This window comes from Chenopodium quinoa, unplaced genomic scaffold (assembly GCF_001683475.1).
Source record: "Chenopodium quinoa cultivar QQ74 unplaced genomic scaffold, ASM168347v1, whole genome shotgun sequence".
Classification (NCBI taxonomy): domain Eukaryota; kingdom Viridiplantae; phylum Streptophyta; class Magnoliopsida; order Caryophyllales; family Amaranthaceae; genus Chenopodium; species Chenopodium quinoa.
This window is the reverse complement of record NW_018743792.1, coordinates 8,236,748-8,261,255: the sequence shown is the minus strand read 5'-3', so window position 1 is coordinate 8,261,255 and position 24,508 is coordinate 8,236,748. Positions and strand designations below refer to the sequence as shown.

At 34.1% G+C, this 24,508-nt stretch overlaps 1 protein-coding gene across 1 annotated transcript; it reads right to left on the bottom strand.

Moving 5' to 3' along the window:
- Positions 1 to 810: 810 nt before the first annotated feature.
- Positions 811 to 24,508, bottom strand: LOC110685242 (protein NAP1-like). Its single transcript, XM_021861734.1, has 24 exons — positions 24,246 to 24,508; positions 23,309 to 23,690; positions 23,144 to 23,218; positions 22,570 to 22,650; positions 21,873 to 21,953; positions 21,627 to 21,709; positions 21,037 to 21,121; positions 19,841 to 19,966; positions 19,420 to 19,527; positions 19,077 to 19,121; positions 18,850 to 18,992; positions 16,193 to 16,325; positions 15,966 to 16,079; positions 15,683 to 15,761; positions 10,498 to 10,691; positions 7,222 to 7,367; positions 6,849 to 6,930; positions 6,617 to 6,727; positions 5,712 to 5,837; positions 5,500 to 5,633; positions 5,303 to 5,399; positions 3,055 to 4,046; positions 2,524 to 2,724; positions 811 to 1,649 (listed from the first exon to the last, which is right to left on the bottom strand). The coding sequence occupies exons 2-24, from the start codon at positions 23,615 to 23,617 to the stop codon at positions 1,172 to 1,174; spliced, it is 4,023 nt and encodes a 1,340-aa protein (XP_021717426.1). The 5' UTR covers positions 23,618 to 23,690; positions 24,246 to 24,508; the 3' UTR covers positions 811 to 1,171.

The window sequence follows — 24,508 nt, the reverse complement described above, 5'->3', positions numbered from 1 at the left end:
TGTCTTCTTCAGTATAAGCAAGTATTATACTGTAACAAATTTTCAGAAAATAAATGACCCACTCCTCAAATTTCAAGAAATAAAAAATAAATTAAAAAAATGGTGATATTAGAAGCAAAATTCAAGAAATTAAGGCCTTTTTTGGTAGAAGGGATTGGATGGAAAAGAAAAACAAATGGTTCAATCATGTTCCCGTATTTAGTTGAATAAGTGACATGTAAACTCGAAGGTAAGGAAAGGATGTGAGAGGAAAGTCTCTTTACAAATTTTTAGCTTTCATTTCCTCTCAAAATTGGAGGAACTCAACTGAAAAGAGAAAAATAAAAGTTATACATTATAATTTTCCTTTCTCTTTCCTTCATTTCCTTTTTTTAACAGTGTGTTTGGATAAAGAAAGGGGAAGGAAAGGAAGGAGAGGGAAAAATGGTGAGTTTTTCTTTCAAATCTCTCCATTGTTGAAAGTATCAATTTCCTACAATTTAATCCCTCCATTTCTCTCCCCTCAAATTCCCTTCCTTCCTCATTTGTTATCCAAATAAAAGATATCTCATATCTCCATTTCCCTTCCCTTCCTTTCTCTCCATTTCCTTCAATAAGTAAATATTGAAAACTAAAATCACCTTCCTATCCCTTCTGCCTTCTCTTCCTTTCTTTTCATTTCCCTTCCTTTCTCTTCTTGTCTTTTTTTTTTTCATTTCCCTTCCTTTCTCTTCTTTTCCTTTTTTTTTTTTTTTCCATTTCCCTTCCTTTCTCTTCTTTTCCTTTCTTTCCCTTCTCTTCCTTTCTTTCCCTGGCATATTTTAAAGACTATTAAGAATAAAACCAATTTGAATAAGATTTAAAATGCTCAAAATTACATGGTGCATACAATGGTAATTTCTGCAAACTCGGTAATGTAATAAACAAATCTACGGAGAAATTTTTAAATACAAGGTGGAAATTAACCCTTCCTCAGTTCCTCCTTCCTACTTCAGTATAGCCCATCAACATTTACAATGGCTGCGTATCAGTTAACATGATCAGTTGATAATAGTACAGAAATTACAGCTGCGCAGACTTGGTTTCTGCCTGAGGAGCTCTATCTGATGGCAGCAATCTAAAACACGCTGTAGTTCACTAATCATTGATACTTCAATACATCTCAAATCAACCATTAGACAAAATTATCTTCCTACTTGTATGATATTGGACCAGATCTTGACACAGCAAACCTTGGAAGAGGACTAGGCCCTGTGCTTCCTGAGGTTGATCCCTCATTGAACTTCACCTTACGATTTGAACTGTAATCTAAAGGCCCAGAACCTCTTCGGTGTCTCCGATCATTACTTTGGATACTTCCACTATCAGCATCATATGACTGGCTTGAAGGTTGTTTGAAATATCCTGACTGATCAGAATACGGCTGAGTTGAATCACTTCTGAGGTGTCGGAATGCAGGAGAATTATGCATGAGAGATACTCCAGGTGAGCTTCGAGGTGATGATAAATTTCGTAAAGTCAATGGCAATGACGAAGAATTCCCATAGTACTGATTATATAATGAGCGAATAATAGAATATGGGATGCAGGCTTCCAGTGAGCTTCTTGGGAGATGAGGAGAAATTTCACACAGCTGGTCTACGAATACAAGTTTGGGTGCTAGATCGGATCTGCAAAAGATTCAAAAGAGTGCCAATCACAATGTTCTAATGTCACAGTTAATATGTAACAGAGGAGTAAAAGTCCAGGTTAGCAGAGTTTGCCAGGACTGTACACAAGTGATAATATCATATTTGTGATCCTTTTTAAAGCTATTTGACTTGTACAGCATTTCTAATAAAGCAATGGAATTTTCTATTTAATGTAGCAGGCAGATTCAGGAGATTCAGCAGTCCCACTGTAAAGTTGAAAGCCTTTTATCATTTCATCCTTGGGTGGAATCAGCAATTACTTACGTTTATTTCCCCTTAATGATTTCAATTTTATCTTAGATTGCAGCATAGACGACTAGTGACTAACAATATATTTAGCCATCAGCAAAAGTTTAACATACACATCTATAGTACAACCTCTTCAAGTCCTCACAGAAACCAGTACTTATGACGGGCATTGGTTGACAGAAAGCAAACCCTTGCAAATATTTTAAGCATCCCTGAAGCCCCTAGACAAAAATAAGAGGTTATTACCAGACTCTGTATATTTCCAAATTATGGTATTATAAGGGCTTTAATCTAGTCAACTATTGTTTCCTCGGTTCAGAAGCAAAGAAAACTGATGGCTCAACTAAAGTTTATATGTTGACGGCTACAAATCAGCTGACGAAGGTCATGCCTTTTAGCAACATGAATTATTTAAAAAGGTATAGATATTCTACACATTTAGCACCTTAATACAAATATATGAACAGATCCAGCTACACTGGATTAAAAAAGGGGCAGAATCAATACAGAATAGAATAATAGTGTGTATATAATAGATGGGTAAGTAAGATTGATTCATTGATTTAGAAAAGGACCCAACAGAAGGATAGAATTATGACCATACCTGTTAGCTTCGTGCCAGCAGTCCAAAATCATCCCAGCTGACATTTTTACAAATAGCAACAAAGTAGACTTGGCACTTGCTTCAGCTGTTAATGAGCTCTGCATCTGACTTTGCAGACTCTCATCAACGTGGCCATTTGCCATCTGATTTTCCTTTTCCATTCTGACATATTCATTTCCAGCAATCACTGCATTTATGCACCTGTATGACAAAGTAATGTATTTATAGAATGAAATCAATACAAATTTGAACTGGGTTGCAATAACAAGTTAATGATACAAGATTGGGGTGGATTCACAAAACGATTTATGTACAGAAGTCAAGAAAAGGGAGAGCAAATTACCCCTATATTAGCACAAACTTCATATTAATAAAAATTAAAAAAAAAAAAAAAAATCAAAAATTAAAAAAAAAATTAAAAAATAAAGAAAGAAATAGAAAATTAAATGTTACAATAAGTATGCATGTGACAAGGAAAAAGGATCATCAACTCATCAATGACTGACTAATGCTTGGTCTCAATATACATACCTTGCCAAGCAATAGATGTTGTTATTGAAACCTCCTGTATCAATATTGAATGTTGTTGTATTCCAGACATTTGATGACATGAAAGCAGAAAATAAATAAGGCAACAAGTTCCATGAATTATCATTTCCAACCCCTATGTCTTCCATTATTGATCTGACAAATTCTGTATCATGATCACCCATGATGCCTATGCTATTTGCCACCTCTTTCATCCTCCTGATATCCGTCTTTTCTGGAACTTCCATAGGCAAATGTGGCACAATCCCTTCCAGCAAAGAATATATCAACGGTGCATCTTCCTTGAGTACATCACCAGCAGCATCTGAAATAAGCTGATCAAAGGCCAAGGCTTGTCCTGCTTGAACACAAAATTCAACCAGTGTGTCCAAGTCCACAATCTGCTTTGTATTAGCATCACTTTCTATGCGATCACCAGCGTGCAAGCTTCCTGCAATAGCCTCCAAGATATCACGGTTTGACCGTAATGAAGTTCCAATGCAATTTAAAAGTGCAGCAGTGTGCTCTTTCATCATTTGCTTCAACTTGTCAACTCCATAACCGCCAAATAGACGAATGAAAGCTTGCAATTCCTTAAAGTCACTTACAGACTCAGCAAAGTATCCACCAATGGGTCTTGTACTTCTAAAACATTTGTGAGCAGGCACGAATAGGACACCAGCTCCTGATACATCTTTTACAATGTTTTCAATGTACCAGTTGCAAATTGTTTCAGCGGCTAACCCTGTATGTTGATTGATGGGTTTGTCAAACAAATGAAGGGATGATACTGGTCCAGCAAAGGCTTCTGCAAGTAAAACTTCCCGGATACCATGGGTTAGGTCCATGCTGATATGCTGCTCCGCAAGATGGATTATACTCATCTGCCTGCGAACTAGAGATTCCAGGACAGAAGGACGCTGAAGGTCATTATCAGTCTTAAGAACTGAAAGCAGTCTCCTTCTGAAGTTCCCAAGAATGCATTCCCTCATGTACTGCAATTTTAAGAAACATGTTAGAACTAAAACACACAAAGAGCCTACAAGGATGCACATAGGACCATCAGTAGTGAGGTTTCCACCAAAGCAAAGGACGGTCAAATGTATGACCATGATTTGAGTGAGATTGTATACTTTATAACATTCATTATTGAGGAGCAATAAGGGTTTCTAAATGAATTAGTTTGGATTTCTCCTTTATTACCCCCTCTAAGAAGAAATGCAAGACTCCCGATATAAGTTGAATATTCTTTATCGGTTTAAAAGGGAGATGAATTTTCAAGTTGGAGTTTTAAGGGGACAATGACAAGCCTGAAGCACTTGCTACCCCTATGAATAAATACTACTGAAAGCGAAGAGATGATGCCATAGTGGTGTAACTTCTTTTTTCTTTGAATTGGAATAATTTCACTTTCCATCACAACAAAATTGTTGCAATTTCCAGAAAGATTCTTTCAGAATAACATCCCAACAAGCAACAGCAACCAGGCATCATTAACCACCCACCAAAAAGAAAAGGAGGTTTTTTCTTAAGTGATGGGTATATAAATATTTAATACCCAAGGGATGCATTGCCTGCAGAAATTACAAGCTTTGACAAGCCTGCTTAATGTATCTAGGGAAATTACATTTCCTTGCCTAATACTCATGAGAAACAACATAATTAATTTGCTACCATTTCAGATGTTGACCTTAGTGAAACACAATTTGTAGCCTTCTGCTTCCTCTAAAACATAAGTCCAACTTTTACAATATGTTTCGATAAAGAAAGGGGAAGGAAAAGGTCCATCAAAATTCTACTATCATGATTCTCTCTGGTTTTCTCTCACTTTATCGAGCCAATGCACAAGTTTGACGTTAAATACACAATTATGTATTAATTAAAGACATGAAAACAAAATAAACAACAACAACAACAAAGCCTTAGTCCCAAAACAATAACATTTGATTTTTACATATTAATAAAAAATGTAGTCAAAGTTAAATATGTATAGTGTCAAAATCAAATTGCTGTGAGTATTTAGGAACAGAGGGAGTAAGAGAAAAGATGGATCATAGGTCTCCTCTCCTATTTGTAAATGTACGACAACTTCTATATACATAGAAATAGGAAATGGAGTACTCTTTCTAGCATATGCATCAAAGACAAAAAAAAAAAAAAAAAAAAAAAAAAACAAAAAAAAAAAAAAAAAAAAAACAAATTTGCCATGCCATGAGCAAGCAAGAACTGAAACAGCAGGCAGATGTCTCACCTCTCTCAAAACAAATACATGGTTCAATACACATATGGGCTCCATGTCATTAAGAACAGAGCAAAGATTTGTCAACCTCTGCATGGCAGCTTCTAACCTGATACAGAAGGGATTAGATATTTCAGCTTTGTTGTTTAAATTTTTTGAGTCCTTGGAATTTGTCCTAAAAATATAAATCTACAAGAAAGAGGCCTTACATCTTAATAGAATTATTATTTTCAGGATAACTCTCCTGGCCAGGCATTCCAGGTAGTCCTCTAGGGGATTTGTTTGTTGGGATAGAATGCCTTGTTGAAGAATTTAAGTAGACAGCTGCTTGCTCTGGAAGAAGCTGAAATATATAAATCCCAATCCTGTTACAAGGAACTTCTTAAGCAAAATTATAAAATATATAATATCTGGTCCTAACCTGCATCTCAAGAGAACCAAATCCTCCTTCGGAATCAAGAATATTGATTAAACCTTCCAGCCCACCCATGATTGACTCAATTAGAGACTCAACATAAAGAACTGCATCTCGTCCAACTTTTGTAACCTGAATTTCAGAAAACAAAAGTTAATCTTCTATCGTGACTCCTAGTCAAATCAACCCAACAACATACACATATAATAACCTCTTTGAATACCACATTCTTTTTCCCTTCGTGGAATAATCTACAAGTAACACCTTGTAAGCAACCAAGGCTACTTCCAATATTTGAAGGCGCTTTGTCAAAGAACTTTTTCCTAAAGATTTTACAAGAGAGCAACACCCTATGTTTGTAAATAAGAAATTTTCCATTAAGTTTCCCCAATGTTACTCAGGGGGAGTGTCGAGTTCGGGTACATACCCAAGTATATGAAATGTTAGGGTTATTAGACACGGGGGATTGTCCTAAAATAGGACACGAGTGAGAGGGCATGACATAAAAGAAACCTATTTCTAGTTTAAGGAGGCTTTTTGCTTAAATTATGACGTAGAAATGCATATACACACATTTTAGGCTGACCTCATTGTTAATTTTGTTGTAAAGCTTATCCAAAGCCTATTTGTGAGCACATATTGCACATATTCTTCTTTTCTGTCCTATTTCTACTTATCTTCTACAGTTATCTACAGTTATGTGGTTCAAATGATTGAAGTGTCTAAGTGAGCATTGAGTGTCAGGTAAGATTCCATGCCCATTTCTGAAAGAGTAAACAATGGCTTGAAATAACATAGTCTCCCTTATATACAACAAAATTCCATCCCTCATATAATCAGCTGATTTTCACAATAAGCAAGGTAATCTTATATTTTAATGTCATAGGCTAAAGAATCTTTCTGTAAAATACCTCCTCAGGAACAATGTGAGAAGCACACTCTGGGAAACTACTTGCAACACCTAACCATGCACAGCAGTGTTGAGGACGTCCTTCAGGACCAAACATGGTGTTTCTGAAAACCTGTAGCAGTAGCACATCAGTCTCATTAAGCTACATGTCTGACATAGATTTAATAAACTGACAGCAGAAACTTATAGCTTCTAGTAAATTTTTCCATTCTGCACAGGAAGTGAGAACACACCGATGTAAGATGTTGATGATAAAAATACAGTTTCTTGAGGCTTCCATGCTTCGCAAGCTGTAATTCAAGTTCATCAACACATCTGCACATAAAAATTCAGATGTAAAAGATGCTTATTCACAGTGTACATTCGATAGCAAAGGGTACAACTCCCCAAGGTTTACATGTGCTCCAGTTACTCCTTAGTTACCTTTAGCTATATGAGGTGAATATCAGGCTACAGAACCATATACAAAAAAAATAAATAAATAAATACACAACTATTTTTTAATTAGAATTTAGAAACAAGAAAACCTCAACAGAAGAACTAATCACAATTGTCACAGTTGTAACTTACAATCATCAAAAGAGAGAAATGAATGATAGGCATCACCTGGACCAATTATAGGCAGAATTTCCTTCTGCTAATAAGCCTTCCTTGCCAGTAGAAACAGTAGCTTTCTCCAGATGTCTTATATTTATGGATGACCGAGAGGAAGTGACAATCATTAACACTGACAACCAATCTTTACGCAAATCCTGAAAAAATACAGAGCAGGTAAAGCAACAGCAAAGAAATCACGGCAAATATACAAAAATTAAACCATGAAGATAAAACCCAGCACACGGGGAATAACTCAATCACATAAAAAGCGGAATCTTTTATAGCTTATAAATAACTAGGAAAATTATTAAGAAACTACAAGTGAATTTAAACAAAGGGCCAATCGCGGATTAGTATGGGTTCAGCTGAACCCAGAAAAAAATTGATCAGTTTTTTTTTAATAAATTTAACAGTTAAACTAGTTAAGTAAAATAAAACGGGAATTAGTATGTCTGCTATTGTAGCAGCGCAGCAGTAGGACCTTGGCTTACCTAACTCATAGGTCTTGGGTTCGAATATTGCTAAGCTCTTTTTTCTGGTTATTTTTTTTTATGTTTCTACTACTTGTAGTTTTAGTTTTCTTTTGCTTACCCATATACCCGATCACCTGGCCCCCCCTCCCCCCCCCCCCCCCCCCGCCCCCAAAAAAACAAAAAAATGTTAACCCTTTCAAGTTCGAGTAAAATCTAACAGAATACATTCCTAAATCCCATTTCCTATCTAATTTTTGAGAAGATACAAGTTTATCTTCATGATAAACAAAAAAGCACTTATCTGGTGGCATTTCTGTAAATTAATCAAAAACTTTCATTAAATGTGAACCCTGTTAATGTTGATTTATTTAAAAAATTGTCATGCTGACTAGGATTTTATGTTGATTTATTTAACGTTTTTTTGTTTATCATGAAGATAAACTGGGGCTCCCTCCTAATTTTTTTCTTACAAAAATATAACTTCTAGTCCATGAAGACTGGTTGGGTTCATTTGGTTATTTTTTTTTTTTTTTTTTTTTTTTACATGTGCACACTCATATTATTATTTTAAGTTTGTATTTTGGATTATGCTACTTGCTTGTACTAGATTTTACCACTGTGTTTGTAGTGTTTAGTGACTCCGAACCCATAACGAACAATTTCTGGATCCGCCACTGCAAGATATTTAGGTAAAAAGTAATCAGCTTACCAAGAGCAATCTAATACACATACACTTGCAAGATATTAGATCCGCCATGAATTTGCGGTATTAAGGAAGCTAAAAAGTAAATAAAGTATCGTCAGGCTAGTTGCTACCCAGTCAATCAGTCCTTAAAAAACATATTTATCACATTCTGTAGCATAGTATCTCCTAGATCCTATCTATACTTTGTTATACTGCCATGGTAACATTAATTAGATTTGTTGAGGGGATAGAATGGAGGAATACAATAACAAAAAGGGAGGCAGATAATAGAATAATACAGACACAAAAAGTCTTTCCTTTTGAAAATTGCTACAATGGTTGGCAATGTAAATGAGCTGTAAGAGTTAAATTACATGTTCAGAGGAGAGACCTCACCCGAAAAAACTCGAGATCTGAACATATCTGGAATTACATCAGAATATATTAACTTACATAAACATATCTGATATCTGGACTTGCTAAAACCTATTTGAACATATTTGCATAGAAATTTATTGTTTAAGGTAGAACAAGACCAACCTCATAGCCTCATCAGTAAAACAATAACATAGGTAATACTGTAATAGAACTTTTCAAGGGGCTCTAATTACTTTTAACTAACTGAGATGAATTAAGCCCCTCCATCAAGTCTCTTCTTAAATGCTGGTTCTACGTTAGGAGTTTGGTCATGCCCTAGATGGCTTTGATGTACTCATTTACTCATACATCAATAACACAAGTTTTGATCACAGAACTTGCTTATGCACTCATTTAATGTGGATCAATACTTGAACTGGCTTAATTTGAAAATCCTTCCGCATCTTGGCTCACAAAGAAGCAGCATCACGCATAAACATAATACATATGAAGTATTAAACCTCCATAGAAAACCAAGAGCAATCTAATACACATACACTTGCAAGATATTTAGGTAAGCTGATTACAAAGTACATCCTTAATCATCCTGACACAAACATTTTTGGCTAATCTATAGATAGACAGCTAAAACCAGTGTGACCCAAGTCACCCAACATTTTCTTCCAGAGTGTTCATTCAATAAATTCAATAATCTTCCCAATATGAGGTAGCAAATGGCAAACTCATACCCAATCTCGTAGTAGCAAGTTAGTTAACTGTGGTCTCTACAAAAGCAAGAGAGTAATGCACGTAGCACATATAAGTGAAAGAGCTGTTTGAGATTTATGCATCTGCAATCGCAATTGACAATAGCATTGACTTTCTCAAAGAAACCAACACTAGAAAAAACCTCAAGGCACTTTAAGACCTCAGGAAATGAAACTTTTAGCCCACTTTTAGCAAGTAATGGTAGTGAGACTACAGAAGAAAACAAAAAGGATGTCCTAAATGACATTCTTATACAGAAGAGTTCAGAAGAAAAATAACAGAGTTCACCAGTTTCCCCAATCTCTAATTTTGACAGCCCTTCCTCAGATTGAACTCTTAAGAAGGAACAGCAGCATCCACATGAAAAACTTTCAATGCAGATCCCAAGAGGTGGAGGTGTATATGGCTTATCCCTTATAAGTAGGGGGAATGGTGGGGATTAAATTTAGTCAAAGAAGCACTAAAGGTAGAGTAAAGCAATAGAGAATAGGTACTCTGACAGTCTGACTACTCTCTGCCAATAACTGCCCTTAAGTTATAGATAAAGATATAGAATCACATTTCTATTTCCTAGCATAACCAAATACCATCCAAATTACCCAGTCATTAATAAATTTTCTGAGATCATATATATTTACAATTGATTGAATTAAAAGAGACCTTGCTAACTGCATTGAATCCCATACTTCGGAGCAAGAAGGAAAAGAGTAAGGGGTGAATAGGAGAACACAAAATGAATAGCTACCAAGGAGTTAATGTAAAGTTAAATAATCAAGGGCAGCATTATACATGATCAATAGCAATCAATGGCTTGCTCAAGAGCGGAGCAAAAATAATTAGATGAGCATTATTCTCGTTTTAGCTAAGCAGAAGATTTTAATTAATTAAGACATTTGATGGGTAAAACACATACTCAAACTGTAGCATACCAGAGGAAAAATAAACAAACATTAAGGGAAGGGGAAGAAGAGAAAGGGGTCTAGCTTTTTTAGGATTACTTACAGATAGATCACAAGTGATAGCAGAGATGTCTTCACCCTGTGGTTTTGGTATCTTTTCCAGGTGCTGAAGTATCTTCTGAAGAAGTCCTTTTAAGTTTGAATCAAGGTCCAGTGCCACCATTCCTGGAGTTCCCAGCAAAAAACGAATTCTACCAGCACAGGATGACAGATAGGATAGTGCATAACATCGGATTGCTGCATTTCAATATGAACAAAACTTAACATCAATTTGAATTGATTCTTCTTAAAAACGGATAAAAAATCCAACGATCGGTTAGTAAACTTTGATGAGAGAAATACTTTCCATAACCACATACATATATTATCATCAAAGTCCATTAATGAAGATTTATAGGGCCCAGATTGGTTCTTAGTTCTTAATTTAGGGTTATGGTTCTTACCAAATCCTAGTTTTATATATCCCAATACCATTTATTTAATATCCAATTGGTATTACTTCATTCTATGTATGGCTTCCCCATATTACCACTTTACCCCCACAATATTCATAATTATCCACTCACTCTCTCTTACTTTAACAATCTTTATATATACATAGATAAGGCTCTTGTGAGAACATATATTAGGTACTATATAATAAAAGAACAAAAATAATTTCATTTTTTTCTACAAATTGATAATATGGAAAAACTAATAAGTTTTTAAGGGCAATAAAATTGTACTGTTCACCTGAAGACTCTAAATTATTAATAACTAAGTATATTTAAACACGTATTAAGTTCATATTCCAAAATATAAGTCTATTAGATGAAGCCCGTGCAATGTAAGATTTGTTAGTATTTTTTAAAACAAATATTTTTTTTTTTTGTATTTATGTGATGGAATTTGTTATTTTATTCGTTGTACGTAGTATATCATTTAATATTTTTAATTTAAAATAAATTGTGAATTCTTCTCATTCGTTATATATTTAGATAAAAGTCTTAATCTCAAAAAATAATATTTTATATTTATTTAATTTAAACTTTAAAATCTCATTCGCCAATTTTGCTTATGTGGCATTTGAATTATTTAATTCTAAAAGAATTTACAAATCTCTTATTTAATTCTAAAATCTATAATCCTACATGGCGTGTTAGGAAAATTTTATCCTACGTGGCTCTTAAAAAACTCGGGAAAAACTCCCTTTTATATATATACTAGTTTTGTGTCGAGGGATGCCCAAATAGTTGATAAAGGTTTAGGATAAACTTTGATTGAATGTTAAATACACTCATATAATCCCTTTTGATAATGCAGGATATTTAGACATACTACTGAACTAAAATTATATTTTATTGAATTGAAATTATTTTTACTGAAATGAAAGTATTTTTACCAAAACTAAAATTAATTTTCCTGATTAAAACTTATTTTCACTAATTCTCTATTATTTTTGTAAATAAATTAAATATATTATAAATAGATCTTATTTTAAAGAACTTTTTAAAACGGACTTTATGATGGAAATAGTACTGAATTATAGGATATTTATTAAAAGTTATAATTAATAATGTATATATGAAATATTAGAATTTTATCGATAATAAAACTCTATACAACATTTTTATCTTTAAAAATCTATCCAAAAAGTATATCGATAATAAAACTCTATACAACATTTTTATCTTTAAAAATCTATCCAAAGTTCGTTTATTTAGCATCATATGTGACACAATAATACCTATTTGTCGCCTACGTGGCGGTCAACTTGGCGAAAAACTGGAATGCCAAGTGTCGCTATCTCGTGGTCTTGCTTTAGTGATATGATATTAGATTATTCTATAAATTATTGTATATATTCAAAAACTAGACTAAACAAAGTTTTTTGTTCTAAAAACTATGTATATGTTCAATAATTTGACTTCTATATTCCAAAAACCAATAGTTGATTTGCATGTCTTTTTTGTCACAACAAAAGATATAAAGAATATAATTCCAATATTTTGAAATTGATAAATAGCAATACTAAAGTTTAGGAGACTACAATTAGAATAAACTCATATTATCAGATTACGGCTTGTGTTTCAAATAACTTTATACATTACAATATGGCCTTTAGAGTCCAGGCTATGTGCGTGGCTAAAATATTGTTGTATGTGTTTAAAATTTTTTAGACATTATTCTAAGCCTTTAGAGTTTAGAGTCCATATTTAATATATTTAAGTATATTGTTCTAAAAAAATATTACATTTTTCTAGCAAACTTTAAAAATAAATCCATTATCTTTCCTTCTTTCCCTACTTAATCTTATGTATACTTCTCTCTATTGAAATTATGCATTTGAATGAAGATATCTAACCTCCAAATCTATCAAATTCCATACAAAAATCAATATTCTCTCTCTTCATCACCTTTTCATTTTATCACCTCCAATAGTCTATTCCTCAAATTTACATCGTATAATTCGATATTTGACTTTTTCTATCAAATTGTTCATATGTAGAAGCTTTTTCTGTGAGATTTCACATAAAAAATAAAATAAAAAAAATATCAATCAAATATAATCATTGAAAATCGAGAAAGAAATTACAAAGAATTTTGGAGAGTGAATATGGGAATCAAAGTTATTGTAATATGATTTACATGTTCTAAAGATGAATATTGTAATAGGCAACAAAAGTTTGTTTATTTGTAGGCCTTTGGATTATGAAAGATCTAATGGTTGGGATTAGTCACATTCATTGATGGCAAAATTGTAAATAAACAACCTTTGGTTGTTCAGTTGATAGATACATTTATCGAACATGAAAAAATCATATCACAAGAATTTCATTCTCCAAAATTTCCCCTATTTTTATATCTATAGTTTTCATCGATTATCTCCAAATATCAATCAAACTTCTCATATTCCACATAAAAAGCTTCTACAAATGTAAAGCTTGATAGATGAGCTCAAATTTCAAATTGTATGATTTATAACTGTCAAACATTCTGAGTTTAACACATGAAATTGTAATTAAAAGAAGGATTTTTTGTGAACCACTACCATTTACTTTGAACTTTTTGTAAACAACTACCATTTAAGTTTTTTTTTTTTTTTTAAAAACAACTACCATTATTTGAAAATTTGTTTGAGTACCACTACCATTTAACGGTAACTGTTAAAAAAACCGTCTTGTAGGGCCCACCTGAATTAAACCCTAACCACCCACCACTCCCCCACTAGTCCACCACCATTGACCCCACAAGACCACCAACTCAACTAGCCACCATGAAACCCCCCTCCTTCCTCTTCACCTTGACGTACTCCCATTCTCTCTCTTCCGTGCCTTTGGCTGCCAAATTCCACCCTTGCGCATCACCTCTTCTTTCACCTCCATCTGTCGAAACCTCATTGCCCACTCACACCCGCACACCTGCATAATCAGGTGGGGGATGGTGGGTGGCTAGTTCGGCTCAAGTTGGGGGAGTAGTGGTGAGTGGCGGGTTCAATTTGGGTAGGGGAGTGGTGGGTTGTTGGGGTTCGATTCAGGTAGGGGATTGGTGGGTGGTTGGGGTTTGGTTCAGGTGGGGAGTAGTGGGTGGTTAAGGTTCAAGTGGGCCCCACAAGACGATTTTTTAACTGTTGTTAAATGGTAGTGGTACTCAAACAAATTTTCTAATAATGGTAGTTGTTTTTTTAAAAAAAAAACTTAAATGGTAGTTGTTTTCAAAAAGTGCAAAGTAAATGGTAGTGGTCCACAAATTTTCCTTAAAAAAATAAATAAAAATTTGAGCTTAATAAATGAAACATTTAAGCAACAATAGAGTAGAGAGAGATTTGATGGGGTTTGAACACATTGGAATAATATTCTTCATAATTATTGTATTTATAACAAAATTAATAAACCTTTGGTTTTTAAAACATTAAATTCAAGGTTTAGATATAAACATCTTTCATAGAAATATACTTCCTCCTTCACTACTGTGGATATCTTTCATAGTGCATTGTTAGAAATATAGATTATTGTTCGTATTGAAATGCTTCAAAGAAGATAATACTTGGCTGTATCTTCTTTATATAATAATGAGAATTTATGGTCAAAGTTTTTAAAGTTTGACCATGTAAAGAGAAACGGTGCAATTATTAAGTATCGGAGGAAGAAATTATTTAGAAACATGTACTTGAAACGCATATAATGTCTATGGTTATTTAAAACACAAGCCTTCAACCAAACTATGTGAGTTATTTTTTTTCTGTAGATTGTCTTCTAAACTTTTTTTCTTATAACATCAATTTTTGTATGTTTATGTTTCTATTACCTAAAAAAAAGCTCAATCAACCTTTGGTTTTGGAACAACAAAATTTGCGGATTACAAGCAACATTTCTTTAGAACACTCAATTTTTGTTTTTAACATGGATTCAAAAAGGGGCATATTAATATTTAAAGCTACTTAAAACACAAGCTTTAAGCTGGAAAATGTGAATTATTTTTTTATTTTTTATTTTTTTTTTATTTTTTTTTATTCTAAATATTGTCTTCTAAATTTTTTCTCTATAATACATATATTAAATCTTCACGCTTCTTGTGTTTACATTAAAGGTAAATCAACCTTTGAATTTTAGAACTTAGAATCAAGTTTTTGAACATTTACAATAACTTTTAGAGCAACAAACTTACATTGTAGAACATGAATAACAAAGGGTAAACAATATCTAAATAGTCAGAATAATCAAAATCTGTGGGCCTAGAATGAGAACCATAGCCTGAACCGATAACAAATTACCAATTTAAATGGGTCGTGAGATCATCATAATTGAACGATCAAGGTGTAAGCAGTGTAATGGTAGTTTCGTAATTTTGCAACTTCTTAAACTGATTCCAGTTACTTTTAAAACAATTTAATTTACTTTCAGAGGTCTTTGCACTACGTGTAAAATCAAATGAATGAAAATTTATCTAAAACAGTTTTACTTCATTTGGATTTGATTTTATTTTTTTTGTGTGTGTGTGTGTGTGTGTGTGTGTAAAATCTCTAACTTCCACAAAAACCAACAAATTATCCCCACTATCTTCTTGTTTTCATTGAACTTTAAGTAACACTGACCACTACAAATTCTCTTATAAAACCCAAGCCCATGAGAAAATGGGACTTTTATATAGGGACAGTGAGAGTATCACAGATTCACAGATAAAGATTAACTTCCTTGTCCATCATGTTAGATTAGCCTTACATAACATAAATCTGAAAGTGGACCAACCTGCTATATACTTGCGAACTAGACCGCAAAGGTGATCCATTCCATCTAATAAGAATCCAATAGTTGGATCAGTAGGGTCCTGAAATCAAATTTAGAGTGGTAAAGGAGGAAAGAGTTCAGAAAAGTAAATTCAAACACAAAAGGAATCCAAGTATATTCAACATTTTAGAACAACAGCAGACATTGCTTATAAGTTAACAGCTCTGACATAGTTTATCCAGCTATTCTTTTAAACTGCATAAAATTTACTGAAAGATTAAGGAGGGGAAGGGAAATTTCTTACTATTTCCACAGGTAGCGTATGAGTAGTAGCTTTAGACTTTGATGACATAATTCCTACATGCTGAAAGTACCATATCACCTCGGACTGAGCTAATGCCAAAGCTGAAAACACCATCTTAAAAATCACAGAAAAAGTGTGGTCAAATATAAAAAAAAAAAAAAAAAAAAAAAAAAAAAGAAGTTATTGAATTGAAATGTCACAGATGAAGTCAACATTTGTATATATACCTGGATGTTGGGAGCCAGTAAACTAGGCTGATCAGTAAAAAAGAGAACCATTCTTCCAATTTCCTGCTTTAGAAGTATTCTCCTTTCATGGTGTATTGCATCACAGCATAGCAATGCTTGTTCATGCACTTCACTGGGAAGAGTGAAATAGTTTCAGACATATTAGCTTATGACACTCATTTAGACTTACTAAATACCTCCTCCATTTCACTAAAATTGCAACACTTGCCTACGTAGGATGTTTCAAAATAATTGAAACATTTCCTCTTTTTTTTTTCTTTTTTTTTTTACAACTTTTCACAGCTACTTTATTCATACATCGCCCACTCTTTCTCTCTCCCCTCCTTTACATCTTCCTTAAAAATACACTTTACTTTAAACTTTTTGCAACCTCTCTCCTCTTGCATTAAATACAGTGCCAACCCCAATTGTTGCAATTTTAGTGAAATGGAGGAAGTAGAAAATTAGAAGACAAACGAGAACAATCTGAATAGCATCTTCTATACTGCAACCATGCTGGAGAGAAATTTTGAGATAGCATTTCTTTGGCCCTCACCCGCAAATAACAGAACTGATGACAATTTGACAACTAAAGAAAAGGTATATTCTAACAAGCAAGACTACATATCTGCTCTTGTACTCTTCACAAGTCACAGAGTGATGTAAAATAAGCTAGGAAAAACTAATCCCCAGTTCAACACGAAGGGCCTGAACATAGTGTATCAAACTGACAGGTTCTAGGTCAATCCATTAGATAATAGTGCACACAGAAAAATTCTATTGAAATGTAATTCACAAATTAGAGGGGAAAAGATAGATACAAGAGCAAAAAAGGAGAGGAAAATGGAGATTATAACTAAATCCCAACTAAAATGAAATGGATAACAAAGGATAAATATAAGTTGTAAAAAAACAAAAAAAAAATGTGAAATTATTTTTCTGAATGGGTGACACCAATCTAGTGGGCATCAAGAACCAGTTTCTTGGATACTTAACTAGGAATTATGTTTAAGCCAATAAAATCTCTCGCTAGTTGCTCCTCTTTGAAACTTCATCCAGAAAACATGGTAAGCTGTTTTACACTGGTTTCCGAGTAGAATCAATGTGATTGTGCAAAATCCTACTAAATTTCTGTTCTTAGAGCTCATAATGAGACAAGTTAACATTTGCTCTTCCACTGCCAAATTGTTCAATACTCAGGGACTTTATTAGACAATCATACCTGTTTGCTAATTGCTACTCTACCATCATGATCACTAGCAAATTAAGCATGATGCATAGAAACAATGCAATTGGTTTGCTTGAAGGCAATACCATGCTTAGTACCTAGTTCTTATTTCTGTGACTACATGCGGAAAACCACAAGGATTAAAGCAATATAATTTTTTAAAAGTTAGGTATCTAAGGGAAATGTTTTAGCTAGAAAGAGTATCCAAAAGAAATATTTTAACTTTGGATGGCAACTGACTGAAAATCAAAATGTCTGGTTAACGGGACCTTTAGGCTTAATTTTTAATATAGATAAAAATCATGAAATAGTGCCTTTTAGCTTTTGGGTTCAAAAGTATAACATAACAGTTCCTTTTCAGTTATAGGGATAAGCCTAAAAGAGCCTCCTTCCAACTTATGTAATGGGATGTTCTAATGGCGGTTTATCTATGTATAAGATGGGATCTTCTAATGGTGTTTTCTATAACTGAGGTTTGATGCTCTAGCCCATGTAGGTAAGTGCCACCGTGTACTCTGCTTATGTTCACCACTTCTCCCTCATTCTGTTCTTACAATTCTCTTTATTAAGAAAATAGACAAAGAGTGAAGGTCCATATAAAAATTCAACATGACAAAACGAGGTTGTAAAATATGAGGGCTAAATTAGCGTGTAGAGCTGTAAGCTATGTAGGTAAGTGCCACCGTGTACTCTGCTCATGTTTGCTACCTCTCCCTCATTCTGTTCTTACAATTCTCTTTATCTAGATAATAGATGAAGAGTGAAGGTCCATATAAAGATTCGACATGACGAAATGTGTTTCTAAAATATGAGGTCTGGTTTAGCGTGTTGATAGGTAATGATTGAAGGGAGATGAACAGACTCCAAAGATCTACAAAAACAGCACAGGTTTGACTGTATGAGGCTATGAGCATATGCGCACATATTGCGACTCACTAGAAAGTACTTCGAAAGGCGCCGGCTACCTTCATGAAATAACTCATAAGTTGATATGTACTTGCGGAAGCATCCTTGAAAATTCCTTTCCAAAGAGGCGAATCACTACTTTTGGCCACGGGTTGAGGAACACCCCTCCCGCCGCCCATGGAAAAAAATTCCTTAATCACTACTTTTGGCCACGGGTTGAGGAACACCAACGTCAACCGCAAACGAAGGATGGCCAGGCCCCGGTTACTAAAATAAAGCTAGATCACAAGGTTCATCTGGATCTTGACCGGGTCCGAGCTTCCCAAGCTCCCCAGCAGCTGTCGGTCGGGGCGGGGAAATCGTACTCTGCTATGAGCCTATGTGCATATATTGCCATTCAAAAATTATACAAGCATAAACATTACATGTGCCTACAAATGAAAAATAGGACTATAGGCTTATTCAGCGCATACTTCTTGTTTGAGAAAAATCAATCCGAATTATATGGATGTTACCTTTGTACCTTATCATTTTTTCAACCTGCTTTGCCACACTATACTCAAGATCTGCTTCTTTCTGCTTTGTACGACCAGCCTTTGCAATCTTCTTTGATTCCAATATGCGTGGCAACACATATCTTTGATAATCCTCATGCAACAATATATGCTGCATATTGACACCATTTCCTGATTAACTATCCAGTATCCACACAACCTACATATCCTTCAAAGTAAGAAATGAAAACCTCACCTCATCTCTGAACAAAGTGAGAACTAAGCTTTCCTTCAAACCAACCTACATATCATCATAAATGTCATTGTAAGGAAGAAGTTGAAGAACTAACAAGAAGCACTAAAATATCAGATAAGCAAGAACAATAAAAATTGAATTTACACAAGCAAAAACAATGTTGCATTATCAAATGATTTAGGCTATGATCTCACAGCTAAAAAGACAGGTAAGGGGGGAGAAAGGTCAAGGGAGGTTGTAAAATCTGAGGACTTAATCCTCTTAATATTATTCATTTCATTTCTTCCAAAAGAACTTTTTATGTAAAAATGAAAAAGTAAAAGGATTCAGATGTAGAATGTACCAAAGCAATGTCAATGCTGGTTACACGCAGAAGTTCATCTGGACAAACAAGGTATCCAAGAAGCACCCATTCTCGGTAGGATGTAACATTTGCTAGATCTTGAGCTCTCTGTAGAGAGAAAATGAGAAAGTGACAGTGGAAATCCTTTTCCCATATCAAAGATAAGACATGATGGAATCTTAGATATATCAAGAACAACTTGCTGTGTTGCAAATGCAAGCACATGTCAACATGTTACATGTGGTCCAGAAGCAGTGTTTTATTGACATAATAATAAAGTTTAAATTCAAACGATCCTTCGTATCTTTTTTCAAAATCCAGCAGCTGGAATTCTTTCACAAATTTGGAGGGTGTAATCCAACATAGTAAGATGGCTTTGACATAGTACAGCAAAGATCAAGACCAGAGGATGCACACTAACCATGGGATGAGCAGAATTTGTAAGTATGTCTGGATATCGAGGATGGAAGGGACTCAAAAACCCCTCATTTCTAAGCTTCCGAGTATCTGCTGATAAAAATATAACAGGCCCAACAGCCTCTAAAACCTGGAAACAGTTTCAGATGTTACTACATAGCTTACAAGATGCTAGACATTAGCATCTACTCATAAAAAATTTATTGTTTACAATCATTTTCTGGAGCAAATAGACAAAATAATGGCCACTCCTCACATTGCTTAGTTGCACCCAGCTCTTAGATGGTAAAGGTTTTCAACGACACAAGTTTGGAGTAATGTAATAAACAAGTTGCAGGAGCAGCAGCACAAAAAGTATAATTAAGAACATATAGCAGCAATGCCAGTTACACAGAAAATCTGCTAGACATAATGCCTTACAACTCCTGTAGAGTGCATCCACAAGAACAGATATTACCCCTTTATAACAAATTAAGCTACAAAGAAAAGAAATGCTATCAGAGCTTAAAGAAAATATGCCTACTTCAGGATTAGAAAGACATGGGAATGAATTTTAAAAAATATATATATAAATAAATAGAAGTATTACTGCATTACTAATCTAAAGTTTAAATGTCATAAAACCCACCACCAAAATTATAACTACAATGACGCAAGCTATAGTACTCTATCCCAAAAGACCTCAGCCCATATACCAATTTTAAAACTTCCTCCCCTTGTACCTCACTAAAGTGGATTAATTAAATATCAGATGCTGCATACCAAAAGGCAAGCTGACCAATTGAAACCAACAACTCAAAAAGCCTTTCCAAAAGATATGTAGCCAATTGACAGTCGCAGAGAAAGATGATTTCTCATCTCAAAAGAGTCACAACTCCAGAGGTGTGAAACATAGACTAATAGACAATAGGGTGAATATACTTATTTGGTCGCCAAATCTGCTATATGTCATTGGTTTTGAACCATTCCATACAATTTGTGCACATAATGACATACAACTACTTAAGGACCTTCATTCCACATTTCAGTTGCCTATGGAAAAGAAGCAGCTCGTAAAAATCTTTGCAAATGTTTATATGATAGAGTAAACAACACCACAAATAGATCACATGCATCAACACCAGACATTTTCTCTTAGCATGGTTTAGATTTCAAAGACTTCCTTTCCATAAGAAAATTAGGTTAAGCATGCATTATAACCTCTCCAATACGTGGACTGACAAAATTCAGGTCCTCCTGAAGCCCCTTGACTGGTGGATCGTAGGAGTCTATAAATTGAACCAGCCTGTATTCAATATAAAGAAATAAATTCAGCAAGCCTTTCTGAAGACATCTAGACAGTATAGTAGATATTGCCTGTTTCAGGGGAAAAAAAAAAAAGAAAAGAAAGAGCATCATCCTGTTACACTAATCAATATCAAACTTATCAGCACTCCATAAATGACTGATGATAAAGAAATTAATCATATTAACTACTGAATTATTTTTTTTGTTATCATCATCTAAATCATCCTAATTATCATTTAAATCTGGCATTTTCTTAATACGAATTTTGCAGCCAATAACATTCATTATTTGAAGATGACCAAATAAATAAATAAACCCTTTCTATAAGAGAATTTAGATAAATATTGTAGGGGTTCTAAATGTTTTTCTAGTGGTAGGCAGGTCAAATAATTTTCATATCCAAGTTTCACATGTTAATAATCAAATAAACATAATGATTAAATAGATTAAAAGATAGGCCATCATCAAGATAAGCATTGAGTTGAAGCTTGCAAGAATTCTACCTGTGGTAAAAATCACAATCACGGTCATTCCTCAAGATTCCGTGTAAAAGGTTGTACATCTGCAGCATCATTTTCCCAGGTATCTGAGGTGAAAGCAGCAACATATTAGTATTGATACTGGAAACAACTATTAAGATTTCATATAGGCCTGTCCATAACAAAGTGACATTTATTGACAGAAGATACATGAATGATTATAAACAATGAAATTTTTAGTAAGATAAGACGCCCAGACAAAGTACTTGCCTTTTCAGAAAATAGATTCACTCGAACAAATGAACAAAATAGATCCATGAATGCGTGTAGTATAAATGAGTTCTGATGAGGCTGCAAGAGAAATTCTCCAACTGATTAGAAATTTGATTTAAAGTTCTGCACATCTTCATTTCTTAACAAACTTCTTCATGAGTATGATGACAAATGGAGGAGAAATGAATTGGAGACCGTAAACATTAAGAAGTGCCACAGAAGACAAGTATAATAACACCAATCATGCTACGTAAAATGGCAGTATTACTGACAATTCTAAAAATTATTAACTTTGCATAAATTCCATTTGCAGTTATTGTCAGTCTCTAAAAAGTCTGATATCATTATATGTACTCCGTAATACAGATGGTATAACTACACTCTAATAGTATGTTAAATCATTAGGAAAATTTATTTACTAGCTTCAACTAATAACGTTAATTGCACAAAATACCAGCTGAAATTGGAAAATCAACCTAAAGAGATAAAAGTTCCAGTTCGGACACTTACAAAGACAGAAATGTATAGCTACAATGTTCAGACACTAAAACTACATACAACATGATGCCCAAAACATTTGTCACTAGCAACTCCAAATAGCTGCATCCTTCCCCACCCAGACCCCCTTTTATTCCCCCAAAACAATGAATAAACATATTATAGGAGTAGATGAGATATTATTTTGAACACTTACCAGCAAGGTAATCACTGTGCTGCTTAAATCCAACAGAAGTCGTAACGCTTGTTCTCGGAATGCCATCAAATCAAGAAGCAGCTGATGAGATTAAATAAAGTCAACCACTGAATACCCTATTTCCATTGACTTTTATGAATTCATGTATAGCAAAATTGTTTATAGCAACATCTGAATAGTCATGGCTAGAAATCAATCACATTGCAAATTACTTCCCCATAAAGCACCACATAAGATACATAAGAATGTGACACAGAGGCAGTGCCTTTGCGTCAAGATTCATAGCTTCAGGGGCATCCAGGATAAATATTCATTATCTGTGACAGTGAATTACAATAGAGCATTAATTAGGTCAAAACAGCTCATTGAACTATTCATGAAATTGCCTCTCCATTATTTCAAGGGAAAGGGCAAAAGGCTATATCAAATCCTTCTAGCTTGCCCTCCACAAAAGCCAAATTAGAGGTGTTAAGGTACGGTTGGTGGTGCTGCATTCATAAATACACTAATTGCATGGGCATGCAAAAGAACATAAGAAGGTGAAAAATGGCAAGATGATTAATAAAGTTCAAACCTGAACCCACGGCTCCAAATTTTGAAGATAAACTTCAGCACCATCTGTTAATGAATCAAAAGCAATTTTATCAACCTACATCAACATTAATTTCAATAATTACTATCAATAACCAAATTTTCATAAAATGAAACAATAATTTAACAAAGATGAGGAAATGCTGACACGCTCAAGTTGTAATCTGCTGGTATGCTCCGGGAACTTCCTTGCGACCAATGTACATATCTTTGGAAAATTAGGAATCACACCAGCTTTCCAAAAAGACTCCGAGAACAAATGGTTGACCATATCTGGATGATCTAAAATCTGATTGAGTCTATACATTTTCGCCATGAGACCCTCCCCAACCTCAGTGAGTTGTACGACATACTGTATATTCAAACCCTTCGTAGACCCTCCAGCATTTTGAGTAGTCTGAGCTTGACCCTCCGGTCCCATACTCTTAAAGCTCCTCAACGCCATTGGAGAAGCCATTATAGAGCTCGAAAGCTAGGATACTACGGTACTTTCTGGTGAGGTCTTAGATTTTATTGTAAGATCAGATCGACTGCAAAAGTCAGAACAAATGTAAAAATTTAGTACAGAAATTCATCTTGTCGCCTCCAAAAATAAAGTGTCACCCTGATACAGAATAATTTAAGCACTATAACAAATTCAAGAATTATTTTGTTACAAAACGTAGCAGTAAATTCAAGCACAATATACCGGAAATGTGATAACACCGATACCGGAAATAGAACCTATCCCGAAATAAACGGATCAAACGCAGTGCTCCGTAAATTTCACTATCACAATGCATGAAATCGTGAATCAAACACTAATAGAAGCAATTCGAGGTTAGTTCACAATTCCAAAATTAACACAAATGAGTATAATTTCAGATAAATTGAAGCAAAATCCAACAAAGATAAAGTAATTTCGTATGTAATTGAACAACATAACCTCAGATTACAGCAACAATTTCATCAAAAAATCCAAAAATACTATTTAGTTTGAATGAATTCAGTAGCAAGCAATTTCAAAATAAATTCATCATCCAAATAGCAACAAAAAAATAACGAAAAATAAAATAAAAATTACTAGGAATGGTTAAATTACATACATTTGACAATGTTGCTGTGAGAAATTCGATGGTAGAATAGCCGGGAAGATGATGAACATCGAAAAGCAAGTGCGAAGTTCGTTGAATTAGTTGAGTTAGCTTCAAGATTTCAGAGGTTTAGTGCTAGTAGTTGAAAGGATTTGTTAGATTAGTGGTATTTAATTTGGGTATTTTCATTGTACCTTCTACCTACCATTTGCTAAGAATGTGAGGAGATTTTCCAATAACGTTTTTTGTGTCTTGCTTTCCAAAATGTGAATGTG

Coding starts and splice junctions, on each gene's coding strand:
- LOC110685242 (XM_021861734.1), bottom strand. CDS start 23,617: ATGGCTTCTCCAATGGCGTTGAGGAGCTTTAAGAGTATGGGACCGGAG. Junction 16,326..18,849: donor CAGGTTGAAAAAATGATAAG/GTACAAAGGTAA, acceptor CACTCTTCCCAG/TGAAGTGCATGAACAAGCAT. Junction 6,728..6,848: donor ATCATCAACATCTTACATCG/GTGTGTTCTCAC, acceptor CTACTGCTACAG/GTTTTCAGAAACACCATGTT.